Source organism: Nestor notabilis, unplaced genomic scaffold, assembly GCF_000696875.1.
Source record: "Nestor notabilis isolate BGI_N333 unplaced genomic scaffold, ASM69687v1 scaffold15090, whole genome shotgun sequence".
NCBI classification, from domain to species: Eukaryota; Metazoa; Chordata; class Aves; order Psittaciformes; family Psittacidae; genus Nestor; species Nestor notabilis.
Genome location: NW_009911818.1, coordinates 814 through 28,586, shown reverse-complemented (window position 1 = coordinate 28,586; position 27,773 = coordinate 814). Strand labels below are relative to the sequence as shown.

The window sequence follows — 27,773 nt, the reverse complement described above, 5'->3', positions numbered from 1 at the left end:
ACAGGCAAGTTTAGACTTTTTTCTTTTTTTTTATTAACCCTGATAATGATACAGAGAATCCCTGCTCCTAAAACTGAAAGTTGTGTCCTAAAATTTAGTAACTTGTCATTGCAGTGACAAGTTGGTTAAGTCTTTAACAGAGTCTCTGATCATCTGTTCTACCTTAGGGTTTCCAGCTCCACTGGTTGCTAGCTCCTTGTCAATAAGCCCCAGGTTGTGCAGATTGAGGATGGAATCAGCAATGATCCGTGCTGTCCTCTTCTGGTAACCCCCAGATGTCACCATCAGGATTGGGATTCTGCGCCTTCTGGCAGCCTTGAACACGACTTCATCCCTCTTCACAATTCCCTGCAAGTGTACAACAGGTACAAAAGAAGTTGTATGAATATATTTTAGTTCTAGCCTCCAGCTTATGGATTTATAGTAGTAGATGCTCAACAAGTGATTAAGCTAAGCTTTACATTTTACAATAGAAATAAAAACTCCATTTAGAAGTCCTGTTAGCTGATTTACATGCATCATCATTAAAATAATCACAAGAAAAAGGAAAAACACCAAATCAAAAATCCTTGACTTGCTTCTAGAGGACATAACAGAGAAAAGTCTTTAGTATAAATTCCTAGGAGAATTCTGCTCAAAGGCCATAACGTCTAAACTGAATGCAAAGTTAAGGAATGTTTACCCTATCTTATAGGCGAGGAATTGAGGCCAAGAAAGACCAAATTCGGAGCAGGTTAGTTTGTGCTTAAATTGCCTGGCACCCTCTGACAAAAGTCAGTCAAGATTTCACAGACCTACAGAAGAACCAAGAGTCCAAATCAGGTAGTACATGCTTACAATTGCTAGCTGAGTTATAAGCTTCCAGTTTCTTTAATAAAAGCCTGTAGTTAACACCAAAAGAATCTGTGGCTGAAGGGGAGTTGCAGATATGATCAATGGTAAATCCAGAAAAAGGAAAATAAATTCTAAATTATTTCTTATTACTAGAGAAGGGTATGGAACTAAAAAATAACAAAGATTGCTGACCAAGAGGTACTGGACTGTCACTGAACACATACACCAAGAGAGTTCAGGTCTCTTAGGCTTCATATAAGTACATGTAGGAAAAAAGAAAATTCAGAAATAATTGAGAACAGAATTAAAATCTACTTTTGTGGAAAGCAAAAGTAGAGTTGCAGAGAATCACAGGTAGCATGAATAATCCATTACAACTTCTCAAATAAAAAAGAAAACGAAAAAGGACAAACAACAAAATAGACAACAGCTTACATTGGACATCTTGGAATTTAAATAGCTGCAAAGCCTGGAGAAGGGGAAGGGATTAAAATGCAATCAAATATAAAAAGCATCGGAGGAAGCAGCACTACTCTGACTGCTTACAGGAAAGCTGTAAACATAAAGAAATATTACCCTGCCATTAAAAAAAGACCACAAACAAATGGTAAAGAATAAAATTCCAACACAGCTGAAAAGCATACTTTGTAAAACCATGGAGCACTAATGGGGTTTGTGTAGTTTGACACAGCCCTGTAGAACAACAATGGGAGTAAGGAATAATAACTGGAAAATAAACACAAAGGAAAACAAAGAACTGCACTAGGAACAGATCTTTAACGGAAGTAACAGAGTTAATGTACATCCCTTGGGAACCATCAGTGGGTGCAGGAAACATTACAGTACACTGTTCCTAGGAGCCTAACTGCCTCATCCCTGCTCCAGCAACTCCAGTGCCTGAGCCTAGGAGAGCTGAGGGAAAAACACGTGGGCTTATTGCAGCAACTGTGTGAAAGAAAATCCAGCAGATGAAAACAACAGCCTCATTACAAAGATTAGAGGGACTGAACTGCTACATCTCAAGTTTTCTGAGTAGTTTCTGGCCTCAAGCACCAAGAAACTATCACTCATAGATAGAACTCTCAGGTGGCACTATTTTGAATAGGATTACCATTGCAGCAAGATTTTAAAATATGAACGACATCTGCAGCTATAGGACTGAAGACTGGACTAATGAACCTTGACAAGATGAATTACCCAGGCTCAATGCCTTCAGTTTCAGCATTTTCAGTAGGCTGGAATTTCAAGCTTAGTGAAACATGCCATTCACACCCAAGCCAACAAGATCCAAGAGTGACAAGAAACCCTGTCCTCAATTCAGAAAACAAAGGCTTGTGCTACAGAGACCTTTTCTCCATCAGTGTGCAGACAAATGGCACTCTCTGACTTGCTCCTTTACATGTGAACAGCAGCATCATTTCACCTTTCCTTCCCCATGCTTACCTTCTGTCTGCCTTTCTCTATAAGCTGCAGCAACTCATTTCTCATTTTTTCTTGGCAATTAACACTGCTCCTTCTGCAAGGGAAGGGGTTTAAATTTTTTTACTTTCTTTTTTTTTTAAGACACACCTTGTAGTATTCTCCATCACTAAGTTTCTGTTTCTCTTGTGGCAACTGCTTTCCAAAAAGCTTTCTTCCACCAAATGAGATCTTAACATCTCGGGTCACTTCCTCTCCAAGATCAAACCCAAGCAAGTGGAAACACCTCAGCTCTTCCTTTCTCCTTAGAGACAGTTTTACACAGCCAAGGAAACAAGACCTGGAGATTCAGAGCAGCTCCCACGTGGTCCCACCTTGGCTCCATCAAGCAGGGCAGTCAGTAATGAAAAGGCTGCTCAGTGACAGATGGTAAGAATAAGGAAATGCATAAGGAAACCCATAAAAACCAGCAAGGCATTAGAGACCCATGCAGGAGAACTAAAGTACTGCAAAACAGTGCGAGAACTGAACAGATCGAGTGATGGCTCCAGAAGGGAACACAAGAGCTCCCAAATCAAAAAAGCACTTTTCTACACTGAACTGGTGGACACTTAAAGAGAACCAAATGTGCAAACAGGAGAGAGACAGAACTGAGGAACTGTCAGAAAAGGAATCATTAAAAAATGAAGGAAATAGAAGATCTGTAAGTTTTTGTTTATTTTGAGAAAAGCAGACCCTGGAAGGTGAAGAATTCTATGAAGTCATACAGAATAAACCAAAATTTGTATCTGATACCAAACTGGGGGGAGAAGGTAAACCGAGCTGAGGAAGGGTAGTGGTATCTGTGTAGAAAAGCATCAGGAAAGGGGGAAAAAAAGATCTGTTCATTTGCTAGGAGCACACAGACCACACAGTATTGCTAAACTGGGAGATACCCGATGAGCACTTTAAAACAGCTGTGAATGCTACAGAGAAAATTAAGTGTAAGAGCCATACTGGGAGCAGGTGACAAAAGAAATACATCACAAAATGGGTTATGTGAGGGGAAAAGAAACAAAGAAAGAGCCAATTAAACAGGAAAAATACAGGTCAGGTGAAGTATGAAAATATATGCCTCTCTGGTTAGCCTGGATGTTCAAAATCAGTGTATTTTAGAGAGAAGATGAATGGTACTGGTACAGGCACCTGGAGAGCAAGAGTATTATGAGTCAGGAAGAGACAACAAAAAACCATATGGCGAAAGAGCAAAGGAAATGTATCTGTATAGGAAAATGCTCTGGTTTAATGCAAATTCTTCACCTTACCGTCATCTAACAACTGCCACAAGTCACTCTCAGGGCTGCCTTCAGTATCTAGTGAGGAGTGAAAGTCTGGAGGTACTTTAGTGTTCTACAAACCTGGGGTGAAATAGCAAGTCCTCCCAATGGATCACCATCCAGGATATCGGTCCCAGCGTTATAAACAATGATGTCAGGTTTTAATTCATTTAATGCTCCTTCCACGTGAGTATGCACCTTCTGCAGGTATTCTGTGTCCTCTGTACCCCACTCTAATTCCACCTTGCGTTTTATGGCACCTAAAAAGAAACAGTTTCAATGTCACCCGATAAACAAAGCATTGCTTTGAAAGAAATTTAAGATTGAGGTAAGCAAGAGAAAAAGATACATTGCATTTTCATAGAACCTTGAGCTACAGAAACTTATCCAACTACTTGCTTTCCCAGCAAACGTAAGCACAATGACCTTGAAAAAATTCCACTGAAGAGAGAAAATTAGATGAGGGGGGTGCGTGGGGAATCTCTCAGACACAAGAGGAAAATGTGATTGAAAAGCAGCTGATGTACAAGTCCATTTACCAATCACCAAAGAAATCATAAAGAAAATTATTAAAAGTAACCTAAATAAAGGATAAGCGGAAGAAAACACTGAACTGCTATTGCAGAGGAAACAGTTGGTAGAAAAAACAAGATAAACATCACTGAGAAATCATTAAGATGTTTTATTTTTATCACAACACTCAAAGCCTACCAGTAAGGGATCATGAATTCATGTGAATTGCTTTATGAATGTCTAACAAGATTCAGCTTTGCCCTAAGCGTTTTCCATTTAACATTCTTACCCTGTAATCCTACCAGAAGAACAAATATCCATTCTTAATTTAAATCAAATTATTTCTAGTGCTTCTAATAAAGCATTAGAAGAGGAGGGTTGAGAAGGTAGAGGGAAGAAACCCAAAGTTACGCAGCCTAGCTTTGGGTGCTTTTACAGAGCTCTGTGTAACTCAATCTGAATTAACCAAACCTATGCCAGAAATGTCTCAAGATATAACTTCTACCTCACCATACCCTATACTTTGAATTAAATGATGGGAGTCTTACATCTTAAACATGGATTCGGCACCCACCAAGTATGCATGAATGCATCTGACACAGAATGACGGTTCCTTATTCTCTTCCCTGCTTTGCACCCTTGTTCAACATCAGTGAAGCATTTTTTTTTCTTTCCTTTATTTTACTGCATCAACATTAGTTTCAAACATTATCATTTCTTCATGATATTTTTCCTGAATTCTTTTCTTACAGTTACATGAATGTTCATGTAAGTCTGCACAGCTGTGCTCTTCTGGACAGCTCTTAGAACCTCTTCAGGGTAAAGAATCCACGAGCTGGAGAGAGTGTTAGAGGAGGAGGTGAACACATCAGTGTTGTTCTGATGAAGCCATTAAGAAGTAGAGACAATCATGCCTCTGCAGGTCTCTTGCCTTATCTCTGCAAGACACAGAACTGCAGTGATCAGTTATTACCCAGATCAAGGACTACTGATGGGCTCAGTGATGGGTCTGTAGGTTAGAACTAGCACAGCTTTTGTGTTCAACAGCCTATTGTCTATCTCTTGCTCATTAGGGAGCGTACTTCTACAGCTTTGACAACTGTAAAATGACACTCAGACCAACAGCAACGCTTTTCTAAGGCCTGAACTTTGAGTTCCAGATGTCAACTTCTTATGCTCGGCCCTCAGTCAACCCTCACCCAGGCTTTTTCCCCATGCATTTTCCCCTTTCTTTTCCTCCAAATCTGCATACTTCCAAACTCCTTTCCCTTAGTCACTCAATACTGTTATGGCTAAACACATAACATTGCTTAGCCATAACTTTTTTTTTCCCCCTCCCCTAATGAAGTGCATGGGGCAAAACAAAAATGTACAGGAGAGACTCTTAGGAAGACCAGGGAGACAGTGATCAGTTAAGAGTTTATCCTACATATTCCAACTCTTAGGTGCAATCTCTACCTCCCCTGAAAAAGATGCCCTCTCCGATCTCGCCTTCATCTGGTCACCTAGCCAGGTTTGAAGGACTGAGCCACTGAACTCTTATTTAGACACCTACACACTACAAGAAACTACGTATTCACCTGCCTCTGGCCACAGCCTTGTGCTTCACCATGCAAAGGGAATGCGTGTTCCCAGCTGCACTGGAGAGGGTGAGCTCAGTACTTCATGTTTGCTGACAAAGGCTTACTCTGCTTTGGTCTTAATCTATCTGTTCAAACTGTTGCCATTTCATCTATGAATAAAGGGATCCTTTTCTTAGAGAAAAAAATTAAATCTTCATTTGCTTCAATTTGTCTGCTTACAGACATGATGTGCTTTAAATGTAATTTTTTAGTTTAAAGCCTTGAAATACATATACTACAATTTTTTTAAACTCTTTCCTAGTTAAAAGTACAATACAGTGCACCTAATTCTTGCCAAGAATCCCAATTAAGTAGTCTTTTCAGAATGACAGCAGCATTGAGGAATTCAGCAGCAGAACAACATCTCCCCCAGTAAACTGTGATTCAGTTCACAACTTAAGCCTGCTATAAATGACAGTGTAACAGTATCAAAGATCAAACGAACTTTGGGCTTTTGCATTCCAAGGAACCATTATTAAAACCCCAGTAATGACTGGTGACAGGTCTCAGACACAGTGGGCACGTCACAGTAGGAATAAATAAACAGCAATAAAATCAAGCACCAGCTCTTAATGTTTGTCTGATTTCCTTTTGTTTCCACACTTCTTTCACATTCAGATGCATCTTCTTTTCAGGATGCTTATAAAACAAGTTCTACTGCAAAGACAACATCTAAGTAACTTTCAAAACATGAAACCTTTTTACATAGTATTAGTTAATACTTAGTGAATTCTTTTATAGATTTAGTGTAAGGCAAGGATTAAGTTCTAGCAGTTCTCTTCAAATCCAAAAGATTATTTAACTTAACTGTTCTAAGTGTGGCACGAGCTTTTACATGGACTGCTAACAAAACCCACCTCATACGCACACCTTGCTTCCAGAAATCCACTCCAGAAGTGAGGGAACAACACTACAGTGTTAACACTGTTGTGGTGTATTGCAGTGATCGCTGAAAGTCACATGTACAATGTGAAGTTTTCAAAAATAAATATCTAGTTAACCTTGGTGCAGGAAAGCTTTTTGGAATATGATTTTCAATTATACTTACGTTTAGCAAATCCATCCCCCGGATAAATATATCTATTGTAGGCATCCATAATATAGACCCGATGATCATCCATAAAGTCCCTCTCATGGCCATTTCCCTGAAGGAAATTTACAGTTAGCTACTCCTAGCAAACAATACAGAAATAAATCACCTGGAAATCCTACAGTAATTAAGCCTACAAAGATCTTATCTTTAAAACTCCTGTGTCATTCTCCTGTTTATAATCTTGAAGGTTATTTTGAGGCAGAGAGTTCTGGGGCTTTTGACAATATCAGTCTGAAGACTGCAGGTATTATCATAACCAACATCCTTCTATCTCTGAGAAGGTATTATCACAGATCTCACTGCACATAGAAGTAAAATAAATGAATATTAGAAGCTAAATGCCTTCAGCAGCATCACAAAAATAACTGTGACCACTAAATAGATCCCTCATCTTCCAACTGGGGGGGAGGGGAGTCACTTTCAGCTTCTGCAGGGATACTCATTCTTGTACAAGGACTCATAAATACGTAAAGCAGACTACAGCTTTTGATAATTCAAGCCTTGGTGAGAAGTAATCCCTGGAAAAATTTCAAATACTAAGGACCCAATAGTTTAGCATATTGTTTAACCAGGAATTCCCTACAAAAAGATTGTATTGGGTGTAAAGATGGATGCTCAAGAGACAACTCAGAGCCTGAATTTAGACAGTATTCTTTGAGCTCTCACTTAGATTTTTTTCCCACAAGAGTAAAAATCATCGTTTCACAGCAATCACCAAGATGATGGTATTGAAACCAGTGTATCATACAGCACCACAGCCCCTACCCACGAGAGAATTTCATTTAAACTGCAGAAACAGACATTTCCACAGATAATATCTTTTGGAATTCTGTTACATAACTCAAGTTCCTGGGAAGCACCAGAACTGCATTTCTTTAGGCTAATACATGGCAACTGCTGCTTATTTCTTCAGCACCTTTGTTCTACAAATAAAGAGCTCATGAACAGAAACCCAAGAATACAAGAGCCTCCGGGTGAACCATTTCCCTGTGGAAGGTGAAACTCGCCAATGCACCAGGAGCTGGACCACTGACAAGATGCAAATATCTGCACACTCAGAAAGGATCTGCTGAGCTACTACACCCACACCTCTTATTCCCCAAAGAAAGGAAACAAAGGGGCGATTTAGTGTGCAGACTGAGATTACCTGAAAATCAAAATACATTCCAAGAAGGTTTAAAAAAAAAACCCAACAAAACAAAACCAAAACCAAAAAACCCCAAAACCAAACCAAAACCACAATTAAAACACCCCAAAAAACCACAAACACATCCACACCCTGAAAGAGATGGCTCAAGAGAATCACAAACACAAAACCTCTTTCTATTGCATAATCTCTGTCCTTTGTTCATGGTAATGTTAGGATGCTTTAACTTGCAGATAGAGAAAAGATAGAAGATGGACAACTGCAGCCTTTAGGCTTCCTCAGTGCAATGGAGCTATTTTTAAAATGGTTTATTTACACATAGTAAGTTATCTTCAGTGGATCAGCATGGACATAAATTTGGTGCATTAAATGCTTTGCTAAAAATACCAGTTCTCTCCTTTCGGGATTTATTTTCGAAATGTTACCAAAGATGAGATCTGTTCTCAGTGCCCACAGTAAATCACTTTACCAGGTGAAGAGTGATGTGTTCTGCACTTCATTAGCCTGAAGACAGGCTTCCCATTAAAACACTGAAGGTCAAATTCATCCCCTGCAAAGGTTGCTGCAGCAATCATGCATGCTGAACAAACTGTAATTCTGGTTTTAAGAAATTCTTGTCTCTTCTGGAATACTGATCTACTCTGCAGCCCGTGTATGCCACTCCAAAATATTTCTACATCTAGCCACATGATGGAGCCACAACTCAGTTTAATTTTACCAGCCTTTTGGACCAGAAAATAATTCAACAACTAAATTGCTCACAGTTGCCATCATCTAAGATTATCTCTGTATTCTGCAAGTTGACAGTTTATACCACTATTAGAAAAATGGTATTTATCAAACACTTGTATTTCGAGCAAAACAATTGCAGCACTGAATAGAGGTAAGCTACTCACCTGGTGAGCATCCAGATCAATAATTGTGGCTTTGGACACCCCTTGTACTCTTTCAAATAGGAACTGGATATATAAGCAAAGAAAAAGATGGAGAAAGTTATGAATTTGGGTGATAGATTAAACTGGGGGCTTGAAGCTTGCCATGCCTTTTCATTTCATTCACCAGCTAAATGGTTCCAATATATTTAATTACAAAAGCTCTGGTCATTTTTGTGGTCATACAATAAAAACCCTACACATTTCCATCAGATGAAATGCATGTTCCGTGCATTTCCTAGTCATCTGTGCAGGTATCTGCCTACCTGCAGAGCAAGTCAATAGAGAGAAGGGAGAGATTTCTCCTCATCTCTCTATCTCCCACAGAGTATCACATAATACAGGATCAAAGATGTGTCTTTACAAGTCATAAGCTCTATGGCCCAGGGTAACAAACCCTCCTGCAGCAGTGCTGGCTCTGCACAGGGGTAGCGGGTCTATCTTGGCATCCCACCCAGCCAGCCAGCAAAAGGACAGGTCTGCTAGGAATTACAGAGCTGATCACTGGTGCTGTCAGAGCCTGGAGTGGAACCAGCAAACAGCACAGACAAAGCAACAGCAACAACTGGGCTGGGATAGCGTGAAGTGAGAGTTGCCCAGGCCTCAGAACATCGAGGAGCTCGCTTCATCAGATACCAATGACAGCACAAGTAAGGCTTGTCAGCAGGGAAAGAAAAACACCCCACTGTGATGGCTTCCAACTGTATAATCATAAACTCCACCATTTAGGCAAAGCTGCTGGAGCCACTTTTAGTAACAGAATTCATTTCTCATCCCAGTCTGTGAAGAAAAAATGATTTTGAATTCTTTGAGTCTTAGCTTTGACAAGTTACTATCTTTAACACAGATGTGGTAAACCCCAAAGATTTTGTACAAAGTGCCACCCGCTCTAATTTTTCAATCTGTATTTTGATGGCAGGAAAACAGAACACTGGGTTACTTCCCTGAAAATTACCACATACAGAAATTAGGATGTTATGTCATGTAGTGTGCTGCAATCATTAGAGCTTTTTATGTTTGATTATTACTGATACTTTATAAATAATCTAGTATACAAATATACCATAGTACATTTGATAAAAATAAGTCCTAATTGCAGAAAGCTCTTGCTTCAGCCTTTCAACAGCTAAATACCAAACGTATTCATTCACAGTCAGTGATTATTTTGGAGACATTCACATTTTTATTCATGACTTTGAACCACTCTGAGCACTGTATAGTGCAGCTTGATTCAGAGAGAGGATTGCTGTCTGCATTCATCTTTGACTATAACCACTGAAACTAATGTCGGATTTTCAGGTTCAACTGCAAGGCTGGGATAATTATCAGTGAGGATATTAAAAGTCAATTTGGCTTGATTTTGAGTGGTGTTTTTGCAAGTAGACATTATTAATGCAACTGTAGTGGTTCATAATTACATTCAGAATTCTGACCCCTGCAACTCTTCCCTCCCACTTCACAATACTGCACACACATGCTGTTCTGCCGCATCAAGTACCACACCTTTTTCCTATTCCTATCCATCTATAGATGGCTTTATTTTCTCCTATTGAGATGTAAATTAGTCCTTACGAATTTATGTGGATTTTTTCCATTTGCACAAACAGTAGGAAGTACTGGTTTAAGAGCACTTCTTACCTTTATGGCCAGTGTGATATCAGCATATGCACAAAATCCTCCACCTTTGTCACTTGAACAGTGATGAAAACCACCCCCTAGACATAAAAATGTTGGAGAGTTGAAAAGCCAGATACTAAGGAACATTTTGGTCTTTGCAGAGATGGAGCTTACTTACATGTCACTATTTTCTTTAGCAAATACCACTCCTAGAGCCGTCAAACCCTTACCAGCAACACAAAACGTCTCACAAGGTTTCTGTACATATCTTATGTGTGGCCTAGAGAGCATCAGGCAAAGTAGCTGCCCTTCCACCTAGCAACCACCCTAAGAACTAAGGAATGGATGTATGTTCAAGGCCAGGTTGGACACAGGGGCTTGGAGCAACCTGCTCTAGTGGAAGGTGTCCCTGCCCATGGCAGGGGGTTGGAACTGGATCAGCTTTAAGGGCCCTTCCAACCCAACCCATTCCACAGTTCTATGGTAACACACAGAGAATTCCACTGTGACCGTTCTGCTCCCCAGGCATGCTGGAAGGACAAAATAATCATTATGGGCAGGTGGGAAGAACACGTGGAAAGCTCCTTTCCACGCTGAACACTGGGTCAAAAACCATCAAGCTAAGCACTACGGTGTTAATCACTTGCACATTGTCATTTGCAAACGCTCGGACTAGAAGAAACTTTCAGAACTCCTCTTTAAAAACACAAACACACACTTTCTTCACAGGAAAAAAACGTACTTGGACCTCCCCCTCCCATACATCCTTTTTATACAACAAACTGGAACCTTTTACTGAGAAACCCACTACAAATACCTAAACAGGAAACTTAATAAGCTCACTTATATATCAGTAAATATGGCAGGCCTTGGGCTTTGTTTTTAATATCTATTTAACTTTTAATATCAGATGTTCACTTTGTAGAAGATGTAAGAAATAATGGAAAACCCCCAGAATTGATGGAAGCAAGAAGCTAGGAATCAAGTGACAAACTACTGCTTTCATAGTTTCCTAGGATTGCACATTTATAGTCACTGTAATTTCTTTTCATATAATTTCTTCATAGTTTGTTCATTCAAGTCTTTCTCGGGAAAACTTGCACATAGACACTACCTGGTCCAGCCCTGCTCTCCAGCATCCACCAATCCTTTCACTGCTATGACATATAAATTAGCTGATGATAAAATCTATGAAAATTATAAAATAATTTAATGAAAACAAAGATTTTCTTGAACTATTTACATTTACTCCAAATATTTTACCTTAATATTTTTTGCACTACTTCAATCCAAATACTTTTCCTTTTTTTTATATGTAGAGAGAGAGAGAGAGAGATATGCATACACGATACCATTATCTTTATCCATTATCTTCTTTTTCTTTCTAAAAATACTCTAATTATAAAACTGCAATAAGTTGATAGTGGATGAGAAAATAAATCCAGCACTTTTCCCATTTGTTTTACCTTTAAAATTGAATTTAGTCAAACACAACCCAGTCTCTTTCTATTATTATAATATACATCATGATAAATGAAAATAGTTATGTTTTTAAACATGCTATTTCAAGTACACTCAGTGTCATTCATGTGTACTTACCCACATTGATTGCCCAGCCTCTATCAACAGCCAGTTTTCCTGCCTTAAGGAAATGACAGTAAGAACTTCATGAACAAAGGAGGAACCATTTCACACCTCGTGCTCCCTCCCCACACGCAGCTCCTGGCACCTGGACTTGCCCATGGCATGCTCAGATGTTTCATCATCACAGGTCATGCTGACTCAGGTCTCTAAATATGAGCCATCCAAAACTATCCTCAGCATAATTAGTTGAAAAAAACCTGCGCCTTGCAGAGGTCAGCACTGACCCCTCAGAGAGAAATTATGAAGTACAAGTGTTAATAAGAATAAAAAAATGAGCAAGGGTCTCCCAATATCCTTCCTGTTCATGGCAAAACAGGAGGAACCTAAGCTTCAAACCCTGAAAATATGGATTAACGGTTACAACTCGGGGTGAGGACAGAAAAATGCTACAGTGTGAAATGTTCTGTGACTTTATTTTTTAAATGCTAATACATGCATAGTATAGAATATTACCAATCCTCTTTTTTTATCATCTTTCCCTCCAATACAGCAAAACTGTGCCTATATCTCTCCTTTGAGCTCAGATGACATTCAGGGAGGGGAAAGAACTGACAGAGAAGAGATACACAAGGCTTAAATTATGATATTTTAACTGAAAAATCTGACTTATTTTGGCCTTTCTTTGGCCAAGCAAGTGTTTAACTGCAGTACTCCTTAACGTCATGTCAAAAAGAAGATAGTACTAGTTATAATTTAAAAATAAATAAATAAGGGAAAACCAGATTATTCTTTTCCATAATCACGGAAAGAACTTATTACACACCATGTATGAAAAGAACTTTGAGTAGCTGAGGATTCTTCATTACCAGTATTTACATTTGAACAGTTCTAACTTAGTATTAAGGACGCTACTGGGAAGATAAACATCATTCGGTTATGAACACACTAACTTACACAGATTGGATCTCAAGAAAAGACTGTAGTTTCTGAACTATAAACCCCAATAAATCACAGGGAGAACACATTATGTGTGATTTAGCAGACTGCCTAGGGACTCCTCCCAAAAAAACCCATCTTCCCATATTGCTAAGAAAAATATCATTAAAAGTACAGATACACAACAAGGATCTTCATGATAAACAGGACCATTAACAACAGCAGAAGATTGTACTTCTGGCTTGTACTGCACAAAGTTTACTCTCTGATGAACCAAAACTACTTTTAAAGTACATACCTACTTCCCCATAATGAAAAGTAAAAAAAGATAAAACTAACAGCATATGGCATCAGGATCAATCCAAAAATGAGCAGCGATGGCATGCGTATTTCAGGAGGCATGATACAAAGACAACAGACACAGTGGCTAACTCTTCGACAAGGCCATGTTTCTAACTAGTGAACACACGTTTATGAATCAAAGGTAATACCAGCACAGTGAAAAACATCACAAAACTAGGTAAAAGTATTGACTAGTTAGAACCAGGTCGAAATAGCTACCACACACACTTACTGTCAAGGCTCTCAAAAAGTATCAAAAGTAGGCTAATAGGAAACTCTAGATTCTTTCCAATTATTTTTCTCTTCTAGCATTTCCTTCTTTCCTCATAACTATGGTACAGAAAGACAATGTGGCTATAATAAGAGAAGGCTCTGCATGTTCCTTATGGCAAAGACAGGACTTTGCCAAAACCCTCAGTTCAATGACAACTACTGACACCATTCGGAAATACCACACAAAGAAGAAACCTGGCCAGGAGTCAGAAGTGATGCTGAAGGATGAAACAGAGACAGAATGGAGCTACTTCTTTGTGAGCAACAACCAAACATTTAGAAGCATCTTGAACTATAGGAACCACATGAAACTACAATTTTTTCTCTCTACTATAACTGCATTCAGCCCTGGGGCCCGCAACGCAAAGATGGCTGTGAACCTGCTCAAGACCAGAGGAGGCCACAACAGTGCTCCAAAGGCTGGAGCAGCTCTGCTCTGGAGCCAGGCTGAGAGAGCTGGGCTGCTTCAGCCTACAGAAGGCTCCTGAAGGGGAGACCTCAGAGCAGCTCCAACGCCTGAAGGGGCTACAGGAAACCGGGAGAGGAGCTTTGGACAGGACAAGGGGAATGGCTTTAACCTGCCAGAGGGGAGATTGAGATGAGCTCTGAGGCAGAAGCTCTTCCCTGTGAGGGTGCTGAGGCGCTGGCACAAGATGCCCAGAGAAGCTGTGGCTGCCCCATCCCTGGCAGTGTTCAAGGCCAGGTTGGAGCCAACCTGTCCGAGTGGAAGGGTGCCCTGCCTGTGGCAAGGGGCTGGGACTGGATGAGCTTTAAGGTCGCTTCCAACCCAACCCACTCCATGATTCTACGATGATACCATTATGCAGTCTATAATATCAGGTTGGTTTTTTGTTTTGATGGGGTTTGTTTGGTTGTTTTTTTAACAATACCAGCAAAATCAGTTGGGTGCTACCTCCAACTCCTGCTGGTAAACTGACTACGTTCCAGGCGGTTTATGCAGGTTTGCATTAGGGAGATGAACTGTGTTCCACTTCTATCACCTCCACTTTTGCCAGTGAGCACCTTCTAAAGGAAGTAGCACTTTCCCTTATCTAGTGTACTACCATAATCCAGTAAGCCTAAAGATTTATCCAGGACCTAGCATTTCTTTCCAAGCTCATATGCATCAATTGTCGTTATCGTTGGTTTAACATTTGCAGTAGTTTACCTGGTTTTCTCATGCTTCTGCAGACTTTTAGGCTTCAACAAAAGCATCAGACATTGCTACACTGTACAAACACTTCCACATATTTCCTTACCTCATTATTCTTTGACTTTAAATAACACATACATCCAAGAAAACAGAGCAACACAAGAGAATTAAAGTACAATTAGGAAATGGGATTTAAGAGATGAGAACAGCAATAGTTGGAAGAAACAGAGCCCAAGATGGTCAAGATACATACAGGCTTTATAAAATAAAGCCATGTCCCACTCACAAGCCTAAATTAAAACTGGCCTCAGCAACTGGCAAGGATACTTCCACCATGATGAATGTCACAGGACTCTTGTACTAATGATTTTGGAAGAAACCACTGGCCATTCTCATTTAAGAGCTGAGAGCAATAAGCAGCAGTTAACTTGCTCCACACAGACAACTTCAGCATAGAGGAGGTGCCCTTTTGATCCTTGCTTCTACTATCAGCACATTCAAGAACTTACTGGACCTCTTCTTTTGCCACTTCTATGATTACAACTCTCGCCTCTTCCTCCAACCATGAACAAGGTTTTTCTGAACACGTGTATGTATGCCCATATATTGTTCAACTACTCCCAGTGCTTCACAGGATCACGAAGAGCTACATTATGTAAACACTACATTCCACATTACAAATAATCAAATGCATCACTTTGCAGCACAGCTCAAACATGGTGACACACTCAAACTTTTTTAAGAACTCCAGGATTTAAATAATTATGACCAGTGTTTGGTTTATCACAAAGGGAGTTAAGATGACCTGCCTAAAACAAAAAAATTGCACTGTTGGAAGATGTTTCTGAATCTTTACAGTAGAGATTAAAGCCCAGTCACAAATTATCCAGTCCATTCTACTCCTTTCTCTACTACCTTCTGTAACAGAAAACAACTGGCAAAGTCTCATTTACATACACACATGTAAATCCAGCAGCTGGATGGGACACAGGTTTAACAAGAGTACTAAAATACTAAAAGAAATTGTCATTTTTTTCTGATAAAGAATCAGAATCACCGGGTAGCTTTACCATTAAAAAAGAAAATACAACAGAAAAGTAGGATATTCCATCTTGCCTTAAAATCTGGTGACAACTTGCTCTCTACTTTCACTTTGTACAGTGAAATCCAAGCAGGATGAAACTTAATAGTGCCCAGACCCACTTACACACACCAGTGACAGCAGCAACAGTTCATCTCATGTCAGCCCCACAGAATGAAAGCAAACTTGCACAACTGCTTCAAACTTCTGGGCTCTCTCATAGACAGACTCAATCTTCTTCACTGTTTCTGAAAACTGTACTGTATTGCCTTTGATGTTCTTTAGGTGATTTATGTCTTTAATGAATTCTTGACACATTCATGAATGTAAGCATTTAAAAATAAGAAGCCTTGATTCCAGCACAGATGATTACTAAGTAGTTACGTGTCTGTTGACACCCAACTATGCATCTCCTCCCATATAGCACCATGGCTCTTTGGTAAATATGTGCTTTAAAAACTCCTTCTGTATCAGCAGTTTTGAGACCTCCTGTTCCTAGAGCTGGCCTGTATTTGAACACTGTTCAAAGCTAATTTCATTTCTGTATACACCACAAGTCCTCCATGTCTATCACTGCTTGCCCAGGCTGCCCCTTCCTCTCTTCTGCAAATTACCGACCACGAAATCAGATAATGTCTTTCTCCTGGGTAGCTGCTAACAAGTGGCAAACTGTGCTCATGGTCAGGACTGTAGAGTATCTCACTTCCCTCTACAGGCTTTGAGTCTCTGAGTTACACAAAGTATTACCACTCACAGGTTTATAGTGTTTTGATCACTAAGTTTAAATAGGATAAAAGTGACTCAAGATCACTTTACCATTATTGTTCCTCCTGTCTGGGTTCGTAGAGGCTTCAAAACTTTTCTCTGAACCACAAAATTGGGCAGGAAGGCAACTGGTGGGATTTCTGTGATTGTAGCCACGACAAATGACCACTACAAGGGGAGGAAAACAAGTTCCAATTAGTACAGCCTGTCTTAATGATGACATTTATATCTCTCATCAGTTGCAATCTATTGAAAAGGAGTTCACAGGTCCTTAGCAAGACTTTTAATGTTTTTAGGTGGAGGTGACCCAAACGGTCTTTATTAGTAAGCCGCAAATAGCTTCATCCTCAAGTTGTTAGCTGTGAGAATCATCACTCCCAATCACCATCATCAGGTTTTTGAGACTTTAGTATCAAATGGGAATAAATCAGCAATTTTCCAGCAAGCCAGTATTTCAGAAAATCTAACATCCCTGGGATTGGGAGGAAGCATTGTAACATGTCCTTCAGCAGCATTAATAGCAGGTTATGCTTGATATATTGTTCAAGCCTAGAGCATCTTTTCCTGTGTCAAGTAAAAGGATATACCAAGGTGAAAGGAAAAACAAACAGACAATTCAACTAAGAAGTTCAATACTGAAATGAGCACATAGTGAACATTTTAGCATGAAGAACTGACTGAAATTTATTTAGCATATTAAACACTTCTGGAAAATGTTTCAAAGAAATCTTTTGTTGAAAAGCCATATCATCAAGAACATGATTTGAAGGTTAGAGCACAAAATACTTGCAATATGTAAATGCTTGTTTTGCAAACACATGCATTACTTCAAAGAACTTCTTCTAACATTGCTATCAGCGATAACACTTCTAAATATAATTCAAAGAGTATGTCACAAGCAAGAAGATACTTCTTCACCCAATATTGAAACATTCAGGTACTGACAACGATGAAATCAACACCCTGCACAAAAAGTCTGAATAGATCCTATTTTAGAAGGGAAGAGAAAGCTCCAGGGAGTCCTTAGAGCAGCTCCAGTGCCTAAAGGGGCTCCAGGAAACCTGGAGAGGGGCTTTGGACAAAGGCCTGTAGGGACAGGACAAGGGGGAATGGCTTGAACCTGCCAGAGGGGAGACTGAGATGAGCTCTTGGGCAGAAGCTCTCCCCTGTGAGGGTGCTGAGGCGCTGGCACAGGGTGCCCAGAGAAGCTGTGGCTGCCCCATCCCTGGCAGTGTTCAAGGCCAGGTTGGACACAGGGGCTTGGAGCAACCTGCTCTAGTGGAAGGTGTCCCTGCCCATTGCAGGAGGTTGGGACTGGATGAGCTTTAAAGTCTCTTCCGACCCAAACCAGGCTAAGATTATATTTTCTTCAGCATTAGGGAATTTAACTAGATTCCGTACATTTACTGCTCAACTGCTGTTAGCTTTCTGCTCACAGATGATAGGAGGTAGAAGTAGTCAATTTTAATCAAAGACAATCACATGCCAGTTTCGGGGTGCTCTGACATTCAGAAATGCTTTGGCTTCCCACTTACCCGTGTTTCAACTACAAAGTACTGTGAGATGAGGTGGAAGGGTGGCATTATTCTTAAAGTTAAATACCAACTATATTTTGTGAACAGTTCATTTTAAGCTCTCACTACTTTTATATTTGTAAGACATTATTCTGTTACCATATCATCAGGCCTCCAACATTAACAAGGTACTTCAACTATTTTGTAATACAGTCAATCTTGATAAAGTCCTTTTGCAAGATATTTTAGCTTTTAAACAAGCATAATGTAGAGAACTGGATTCAATCCCATTGTTCTAAAATGAAATTGAAAGGTCACATTTGGATAAAATACATTTTGACTTCAAATGTGAATGATGATCACAAATTCTCCCAAAGTTTTAACCTCAATGGGAACAAGTGGGAGCAATAAAGACTCAAATGAACACATACCCTGCTGTAGGGGTTTTGGTGAATACAAGAAATCCATACAGGGTACAAGGAAAGAGTACGCACAGCTTTCTGTCTGCAGCTGGGGATGCTCACAGAGCAGTGCCAAGCCCAACAACATTCCCTGCTTCAGATGCAGTCCTTGACCGTGTTTATGGAATTCCTAACATACCAGGGAAGAGTCATGTGACTGTGAGGAAAGTCTTGGGGTTCAAGAATGCAGCTATAGACAAATTAAAATGATTCCCTAAAACCACCACTATAATGATAGAGAAATACATTGCCTCAAGCTGTGGACGGTTCTGTGCTTTTTTAATTCCATGTGCTGATTTTGTTTTCCAACATTTCCTGCAATAACTCCTCAGAACAGCTCTGCATATACTCAAAAAGAGAATCAAAAGCAATTGGGTTTATTTAATTGAATACTTTTTCACACTGTAAAAATAAAAGATGATTTTGCATAGATGAGGACTACAATAATAACATTTTCCAGGCTGTCAGTTGGCTTCTGTAACTGGAGTCTTCACATACAGCAGTCTCCTATGACAGAGAACCAATCCTTCACATTTTATTGTTTAATCACTGGTTTTTTACATTCAAATTACACATACCAGAATAATGTCAGTGACTATTTCTTTTGGTAGACACTTGCTCTCACTCAGCCATCATCAAATCACTGACTCCAGGAACATTTTGTAGACATGTACTTATGTAACTGAAGAGAAATGAAATCTTAGTCTGGATTCAGGGAGGAGTATCATATAAATTCAACAACATGCCTTCACTTCCTCTTTAATTATCAGTTCTCTTTAACTCTTCTTTATTTCTATTGCTAATAGTGTAAGATTTCTAAAAACTATTTACCTTCCTGTGTTCTAGATAATTCAATGTATGAATTTAAGTTTCAATTTTATAGAACTTTCACTCCCTGTTAAAAGGAGCAAAGAAGCCAGATTAACCCTTAACCAGGTATATTTTCTTTTAACACATCTCTTACTCAGTTAACTACTAGGCAGTATCATTAAACATGGCTAAGGGCAACACTATACCAAGGTTACATCCCTCTAGTGATCCAACAAAACCAACCAACCCAACCAACCCACCACCAGCTTCAGAAGTCCTTAGATTTCTTTGCTTAAGCCCAAACTCTCTAACAATATATAATGAGGATATTCTTGGAGGACTTTACTTACAAAGTATTACCACTATTAACTTTAGTTCCTTAAGTATAAACACATCCTTTTAGTAAGGTTAAATGACTTTACAAGTTATATGAAATTATCAGTGCTCAAGGACTAAAGTTAAACTGAAAAACTAGTACTAGGAAGAGAAAGCTGAAGTAGTTGCTGATACATCTGGATTAATACAAACAGCACGTTAATGATCAAAACCAATCCCTGATGTACTGCCTTGTGTTATGCATTTAGTGCATTCCAGCATTAGAAAATAGCCAACGACAGGTCACTTTTTTAAGAAATAAGCAATTTTGTTTGTTAATATCTAAATCTTAACTGTGTTTAAATCTTTGGTTCCTGGAGCTAGTCCCAGCTCAAAGGAAAATTCATGGATTTACAAATCCAACACCAAGCAACTAATGTGATATTTAGAAGCTTGCCTGGGACAAAGCTATTCAGATCCATCTTCAAGACATACTGAAAGTACATTTTTAGCTTGAATTACTTAAGATATCATCATAAAGGCGAGTAGGAAGATTGTAATTTTCACAGAAGCTTCCAGGTCAAGGTATGGACACACTATTAGCACTGGGAATAAGATACTGGGCTGGCAGCAATTGATAGTACCCAAGTGACACAGCCCAAAAGCCAACCAGCCAAAAAACAATCTGGGTGCATCAGTCTCCCACCAATGAGCTGGAAATATTAAAAGGAAAGAAACAAATCACTGCTAACCAAATACTGCCTTACCCTTAAGAGCTTTACTAGTCACTTTAGCTGCAAAGAATGCCCTGCAGCACTTGGGCTGCAGGTGTAAGCACTGACACCTGTCAGACCTTGTCCCCGCGATAGTATTCTTGTTCAATTTTTGTGTATTCCTACAGACCTCCATGTGACACATTAATGTGGACATGAAAATTTAGGTAAAAGGGATCTAACTTTTCTGCTCCCACGACCTTTTAAATTAATATTTTGCAGTAAATCACCACTTGCCTTCATACATTTCTCACCAGTGAAGTTTGAAAAACTTGAGCCAGGAAAAGGCACATTGTAGGGAGCAGAGACAGTGCTGACAGCACAAGAACCACATCCACTGAGGAACTGGACAGGGAAGCATTAACCACTTCTGAAGGAGCCCACTGCATCCAAACGAAACCCACGTTTTCAGCTGCAGTCACCAGCCCCAGCAGCATTCCATGCTGGTTTATCTCAATGCCGAATACAGCTACAAGTATCACAGGATGAATTGCTTATTTTATAAGGGTGCTTTCACTGCCTTCACTCCCCAGAGTCCAGCTCTCTTCCCCAGCACCCAGCTCTCTTCCCCAGCACCCTGCTGACACCATCACCACCAGACAGGCAGGCAGGCAGGTACCCCAGGACTCTTGGCAGAGGCACTCGCACCACTGGCAAGAGTCAAAGACCACACGCACTTGAGCACCAGACAACACTCTTTGTAATCACATCAACCCACTTCTCATGGGAATAAAAATCTCACGTTTCTAATAAAACTACTAATTTAAACCTACAGCATTTACAAATACGTAAAACAGACTAAGATTTGTAGTTCAACTGACAGACCACCTGTTTCACATCACCTTCAGAAAAGCACCTCCTGCATTCCACTGATGCACAAGCATCACCCACCTCATTTGCACTTCAGTATTTGTTCATTTATGTTCTAACAGAACTTCTCACATGTAAAAATGGTTCAAATGAAGACTTGCATGATCTGAAACTAGCTTTAGCCTCATTGCATACCTTCTTCCAAACTTTCACAATGCTGCTATGCAGGAAATTCACCATTTTACATACCACTAGAAAAAGGCAGTAAGTGGAAAAGTACTGCAAGCAAATTATCCAAAGTCCAGTCAATAACCTGGAGATCTAAGCTCTTCAAAGGAAGAACTGAAGGGGAATCACCCGAATTCAAAACGCCAAATGCCATGCTACCTAAAGCAGGGAAACAGGGAGATCCTTTCTTCCAACACACACCTAATGTCCAGTACACTTTGATCTACTTTGTGCACACCATTTTGTTTCTTTTCAGCCAGCTTCTTCAGCTGCTAAGGTACCAAATAGCACTTCTTACAGGGGTGCAAAATCTCCTACCAAATTTGTGCTCAAGTTTTAAATGAAAAATACTCAAATGATCCATTATTTTAAAGAGAGCTAAGCATTCCCAGAAAGTCAGGCACCTGTAGTCTTCAGAGCTGATCTAACACAAACCTACACTGTTTATTGGTAGGTCTGTATTGGTCTGAACTTATAAACGGAAAAGCACAGTAGACATTGGCTAAGGCCATACAGAGGCTGCTCAGGTTTCTTTTCATGTCTAGCCATGTTCTTTTTGGTTTGCAGCTAAGCACTTCTATTTTCACTGCTTGACAGGAATTTGCTGGTCTGACCAATAAACCATCTTCCAGTTTCTACAGTTCCAGGAAACACTCTCAAGAGAAGGAGATACAGTACATCACACCCGAACGCATACCACAGTACTGATTTGGAACACCAAGACACAAGTTATACAGACAATTTCCTGTGAAGCCATCCTGTAGGTAATAAAAATATTACACATTATTCCAGAGTGTGCTATGCACATTACACCCCGCTTCAAAGATGTGATTCAGTAGAAGAGGTAGGTGGTTCTATGGAATTAAAAGCTCAATATCAAGAATAGCTGCAGTAAGATCAAATCTAATGATGTATGAAATTGCATATAACCTTATAGCACAGAAAGAAGCCTAAGACAACTCAGAAAAGAAGTGTAAAAAAAGTTCACACAAATAAGAGAGCCCTTATACAGAAAGCAAAGACATCCCAGAAATAGCAATATAAGGACTCTTTCACTGTGGAAGGACAAATGTGACAAAAATAACTCCTTTTGAACTATGAAATGGAACATAACTTCTCATACAAATCTCTTCTCTGCCCTCCAAGTAAAAAGTTGCAAAATAACAGCAATGTCACCTGCACTCATCTGCTAATTCCACCTACAGGTGACTTAATATATTCAGAAACAGAGATCTCATGTTTATGTTTTAAAGTTACATTTAACAAATGGATGTTTCATCTAGAAATGTGCAATGAATGCTCTTTAGCCCCTGTGAATATGTAATCCTATATGAGCTGGTACTGGAAACCTTCACACACAGATAACGTGCAAGGTTATGCCCCTACATCTACCTTTCAACTCTCTCCATACTCCACCGATACAGGCAGTGTCTAAGTAGGAAGCCATTACTCCCCCCACAACAGACTGACAATAGAATCCCCATGTGAATGATCTTTTGAGATTACGTAAACCCCAGACTCACAGGGCAACCCTTGCACTAAAAAACACCCAAGGAAGTACTCCATCTTAGTGCTCTGCAATGTATTTTCAATTTCAGAAGAATTCACTAGAGTAAATCAAAACTTACACTGTTGAAGACAAACTCTGGTACCAAGAAGAATATAATTTACATGTTGAGCATTAATGTTTTCTTTATGTTCATGTATCTAACATTATAGACCTTCTTTCCCCTCCACCTCTCTCTAGTGTGAATTGCTTACTATGGCTATGGTTTTCTTTCAGTATTCTCAATAACAATGTTATCAAATGTTACCAAAATGTATCATTCTATAATATGTAAAAGTTGATTCTGTAACAAATCTTGTAGGCTGTCTGTTGCCTTCCACACTAATTCTAGACAGTTTGCTTGAAAAACAACATGAATAAGTACAGCACCTTTAATTTATTAAGGTAGCGCCTTGTGTGAACAACCAAGAGATCTTCATCAGTGGCTTCCCGTGCCTGTACAATCAAGTCATCTGCAATTAGTTGTTCTTCTGAAACAGGAGAGAAATATCAATTGGCATTGTATACCATCACTTCACTTCCCACAGTCCACCCTGCCAAAGAAGCTACTCTGACCTTGATGTAATTACTTCATCTGTAATTAAAGCACTGAAATAACTTTTGTTCACTCAGTGTTCACAGACTTTCCAAATACATGCCATCTACACACATAATCTATTAGGGTAGTGTGTATATGATAAACATTGTTTGTAGGAAGTTTTCATAGTGTAATCATAGTAACTTCTTGTTTAAACTGAAAGAAGGGACAGGCAGTGACAGAAGATGCACAGACACAAAAGAATCACAAGACTCCTGACAGCCTACTGCTTGATACACTGGGTGCTCATAGCATCAAATATTCACCATTCTTTAACATGCTTTAAGAAATTCCACAGCTGATGCTAGTATTTAATTCCCTAAACCAGGGAATTAAAAAAAAAAAAAAATAATCAAAATTCAGAACAAAACAATTGCTCGGATGTTGATGGAAGCAAACACTTATGCTTGGCTAGGGTATTTCTGTAATACCTCTATCTTCATTTAATGCCAAGAAATACCAATGACCAGCTCTTAATTCCTCCCCTTAGAGACCAAAAGGTAGTTTATGTAAAAACCTGGTTTTGTAAGAGCAAGTTACAAAACATTCCAGAACGTGATCACAGATCAATGTGAAGGAATACATCTGGATATCCTGCCAGAAAGTTCAAGTCAGGGTCAGCTAAACCAGCCAAGCAGCGCAGAAGAACCCGGCTGCTTTGCATCTGATCACTATGAATGACAAACACAAGGCATCATGCTGATCTCCCCACAAGCGTTGATGTTGAGCTGCTGCACGGCTGCAGCCTTCTAAGACTGTACCTTTTCCCCAGTTCTACACTTGGAGGAGGAAGAAAACAACTCATACATGTGAGAGGTTTTGTTCTGAAGTGTTATACAAGAACAGCACCTGCAACAATATTTGTTTTGGCATGCTCATGTTTCTCCTGACTGAGGCTCGAGAAACATTTCATTCATTCACTGGTGTCAGACAGATGTCAGCTTTAACAGTGCCATTCCTGAGGAAGGAAAAGGGAAGTGTGGAAAGATTCTCACTGGTGATTTTCTAGAAGATGGCAGGGAACCGGGTAGGTCACCCATTGCCAGGAGTTGCTGTAGAGCCAAAGAAAACCAGGAGCGCCCTGGGGTATCCTGTGGATTCTCTCTCCTTTTCAAAGCAAGGACAATAAAACAACAGGAAAAACTGATTTTCTGTGAAAGACTAAGAGTAAAAAGAGGACAGTTCTGTCAGAGAAGAGCTAGAAGAAAAGACTTCCTAGAGAAGGGAGAGAAAGGCAAAGGTTTTGATTCATTAAGAAAATTGTCATGGAACCCAAAGCTAAATTATTTGAGGTTGTTAAAAGATCCAAAACTCAGTTACTCAGTGGAGTGTTAGCATTTGTTTAACCAAGGTTAAACGAATACAAGGCAGCCTGAAGGCAGAAGGGCAACACTAAACTGGAAAAGATCATCAGCTGGAGGAGTCCTTAGGACTACATAAATGTAAGAGGCTTTATGGAAGAGGCTTGGCCCTCAGATAACCTTGGCCTTTTCCCTTGATGAGCAAGCTTAAACTTTAGGAGAAGGGATGGTAAAATTTTATAGGCCCTGATCCTAACCTTGGTTCTGACACTTGTATTTCCTTAATGCATTTCTGCCTATACCTTTCAATTAGTTTAAAACAGCAATAACAAAAATCACGGAAAGTTCTGTCTATCACCAGAGCTCTTCCCAAACAGTAAAACAATAATATGAGGCTGATAAGGCATGAATTCATACAAGCTGCACTTATCTTTCAGACTGAAAAGCAGCAGTTGCCAACAGACTGTCTGCAGCCTAAGTCGAGTAAGTTACACCCCGCAGCAAGCTGGTCATTAACATCTGTAGCTTCACAAGCCACAAGGAGTGCCCCAGTTCTTGCCACACGAGGTGTAATGGAAGCTATGCACACCACTCCCAAACTGCAATTCAGGTCTTGCAAGCCAAAACATTTGTAAGCTTACAGTGAATATTGGAAGGATTTTCCATTCGCTGCTACAAAACCAAGTCTCTCTTGTTTTAGACCCAGGCCTGGTCCTCAAAAGAAATATGAAACTGGAAATGCAAACAGCAGCTACCCTCAAAAGGAGACTTAAAGAAAATATTGCTCTTATACATTGATCTAGAATTGAAAGAAAGTGTTGGAATCATTAGAAATGTACCGAGTATGAAACACAGCACACTGAGCTATGTCCACAAGGCTCCACCATTCTGCACCTAACTTGGGCTGGGCTCAAAGGCAAGATTCTGGTGCTCACTTCAGAGGTGGAAACAGTTCTCAAACATCCTACATAAATGTTTCCTGTAAAGGCCATGCAAGGAAATTCTGCTCACCTTATGCTTTCATTCAAATTGCAAAGACCAGAAGTATTTTCAGATGGTCTAGTACATTGCTATGCTCCTATTTCTCCTTCCTCCTTTCTACTCAGTCTTGTAAAGCTCTGGGCCAGACTGAAATGAACCAAACTAGTTACTCTGACTAGTATTATTCATGCCTCTGGGGAGAGCAAATCATTTAATGAGCTTGAATTTTCAATCCTATTTCATGAGTTTCACTCTGCAAAGACACCATGACTGAGATAAAACCAGACTGTGGGTTTATTTAGTGGAGTGGGATAGAAAATACATTTTCAAAGAACTTAAAAGGCCCTGGTGTAGGATGTTTGCTCTAATATCACAATTTCATCTCTTAAAATACTTCATAGCCAAGATCTTCAACTATGTGTAACACATGACATCTGACCCACCTTAGAAATGCTACAATTAATTTAACTTCCTAAGAGAGATTCAGAGCAGCCCTGCGGAGAAGGACTTGGGGGTGGTGATTGATGAGAAACTCGACATGAGCAGGCAGTGTGCGCTTGCAGCCCAGAAAGCCAACCGTATCCTGGGCTGCATCAAAAGAAGCATGACCAGCAGGTCAAAGGAGGTGATCCTGCCCCTCTACTCTGCTCTTGTGAGCCCTCCCTTCGGAGTATTGTGTCCAGTTCTCGTGTCCTCAACATAAAAAGGACATGGAGCTGCTGGAGCAAGTCCAGAGGAGGGCCACGAGGATGGTAAGAGGACTGGAGCACCTCCTGTATGAAGACAGGCTGAGAAAGTTGGGGCTGTTCAGCCTGAAAAAGAGAAGGCTGCGTGGAGACCTCAGAGCAGCCTTCCAATATCTGAAATGGGGCCTATAAGGATGCTGGGGAGGGACTCTTCATTAGGGACTGTAGGGGGAGGACAAGGGGTAATGGCTTTAAACTTAAACAGGGGAAGTTTAGGTTAGATCTAAGGAAGAAGTTCTTCACAGTGAGGGTGGTGAGGCACTGGAATAGGTTACCCAAGGAAGCTGTGAATGCTCCAGCCCTGGAGGTGTTGAAGGCCAGGCTGGACAGAGCCTTGGGCGACATAGTTTAGTGGGTGATGTCCCTGCTCATGGCAGGGGGGGTGGGACTAGATGATCTTAAGGTCCTTTCCAACCCTAACTATTCAATGATTTAAGTGTGTAAATACAGAAGAACATTGAAGCACTCCAAATATGATTGAAGAGTGTAGTTTAAATCTACACAAGGAGCAATGAAGATGTACAGTCACTATTATATCAGCAATTACTAGCATAAGCCTGAACTAACTGCAGAATTTCTGGTAGTTTTTGTGCAAATGTTGGTCTACGAGGTACTTTCCATTGTTTTACCTTTCAGGAAATTGATAACTTTTCCCCATTTCCCTGCATCAAACGGATGCAGCTTCTCAAGTCCCATGAAGGTGATGTTGTAGTCGGGAGAATAGATGATGGGCCAGCATGCTGATGGGGGATCCTCATACAACTCAGTTCTGTGAGGCCTTGAAAAGTAAAAACCAAACTAGTCACCACTGGTAGCAACTGTTTAAAAAGTTGAATATTTTTCCACTAAAATCCCAAATTAGAGTCATTATTAATACACTTTACATTAGGAATGATTCCTGAAGATGCTATTTCCAACAGTTAAGGAAGGAAACTAAACACTTGGTCATTTAACTGGACTTCAGCAGTGGGGTGTCAGGGAGAGTAACATCCCTCACCTCCAACCAGTACAGTTACACTACTCATTAATGAGTCACGCACACCAAGTTCATTGCAGACATTAA

At 39.9% G+C, this 27,773-nt stretch overlaps 1 protein-coding gene across 1 annotated transcript; it reads right to left on the bottom strand.

The window, feature by feature from the left end:
• On the bottom strand, positions 1-27,482 carry HDAC11 (histone deacetylase 11). The gene is made up of 9 exons (XM_010016579.1): positions 27,340-27,482; positions 23,475-23,575; positions 16,679-16,795; positions 12,093-12,135; positions 10,515-10,591; positions 8,841-8,903; positions 6,753-6,849; positions 3,651-3,829; positions 1-348 (listed from the first exon to the last, which is right to left on the bottom strand). The coding sequence occupies exons 1-9, from the start codon at positions 27,404-27,406 to the stop codon at positions 106-108; spliced, it is 987 nt and encodes a 328-aa protein (XP_010014881.1). The 5' UTR covers positions 27,407-27,482; the 3' UTR covers positions 1-105.
• Between the last annotated feature and the right edge of the window lie 291 nt (positions 27,483-27,773).

Bases quoted from the DNA above. Each gene is read 5' to 3' on its own strand.
- HDAC11 (XM_010016579.1), bottom strand. From the start codon at position 27,406: ATGGGACTTGAGAAGCTGCATCCGTTTGATGCAGGGAAATGGGGAAAA. The intron at 16,796-23,474 runs GTGCTGTACTTA...CTCCCCTTGTAG, and splicing joins GCTACCTTAATAAATTAAAG to TGGTCATTTGTCGTGGCTAC. The intron at 3,830-6,752 runs GTAAGTATAATT...GTTTCTTTTTAG, and splicing joins GGGGGATGGATTTGCTAAAC to GTGCCATAAAACGCAAGGTG.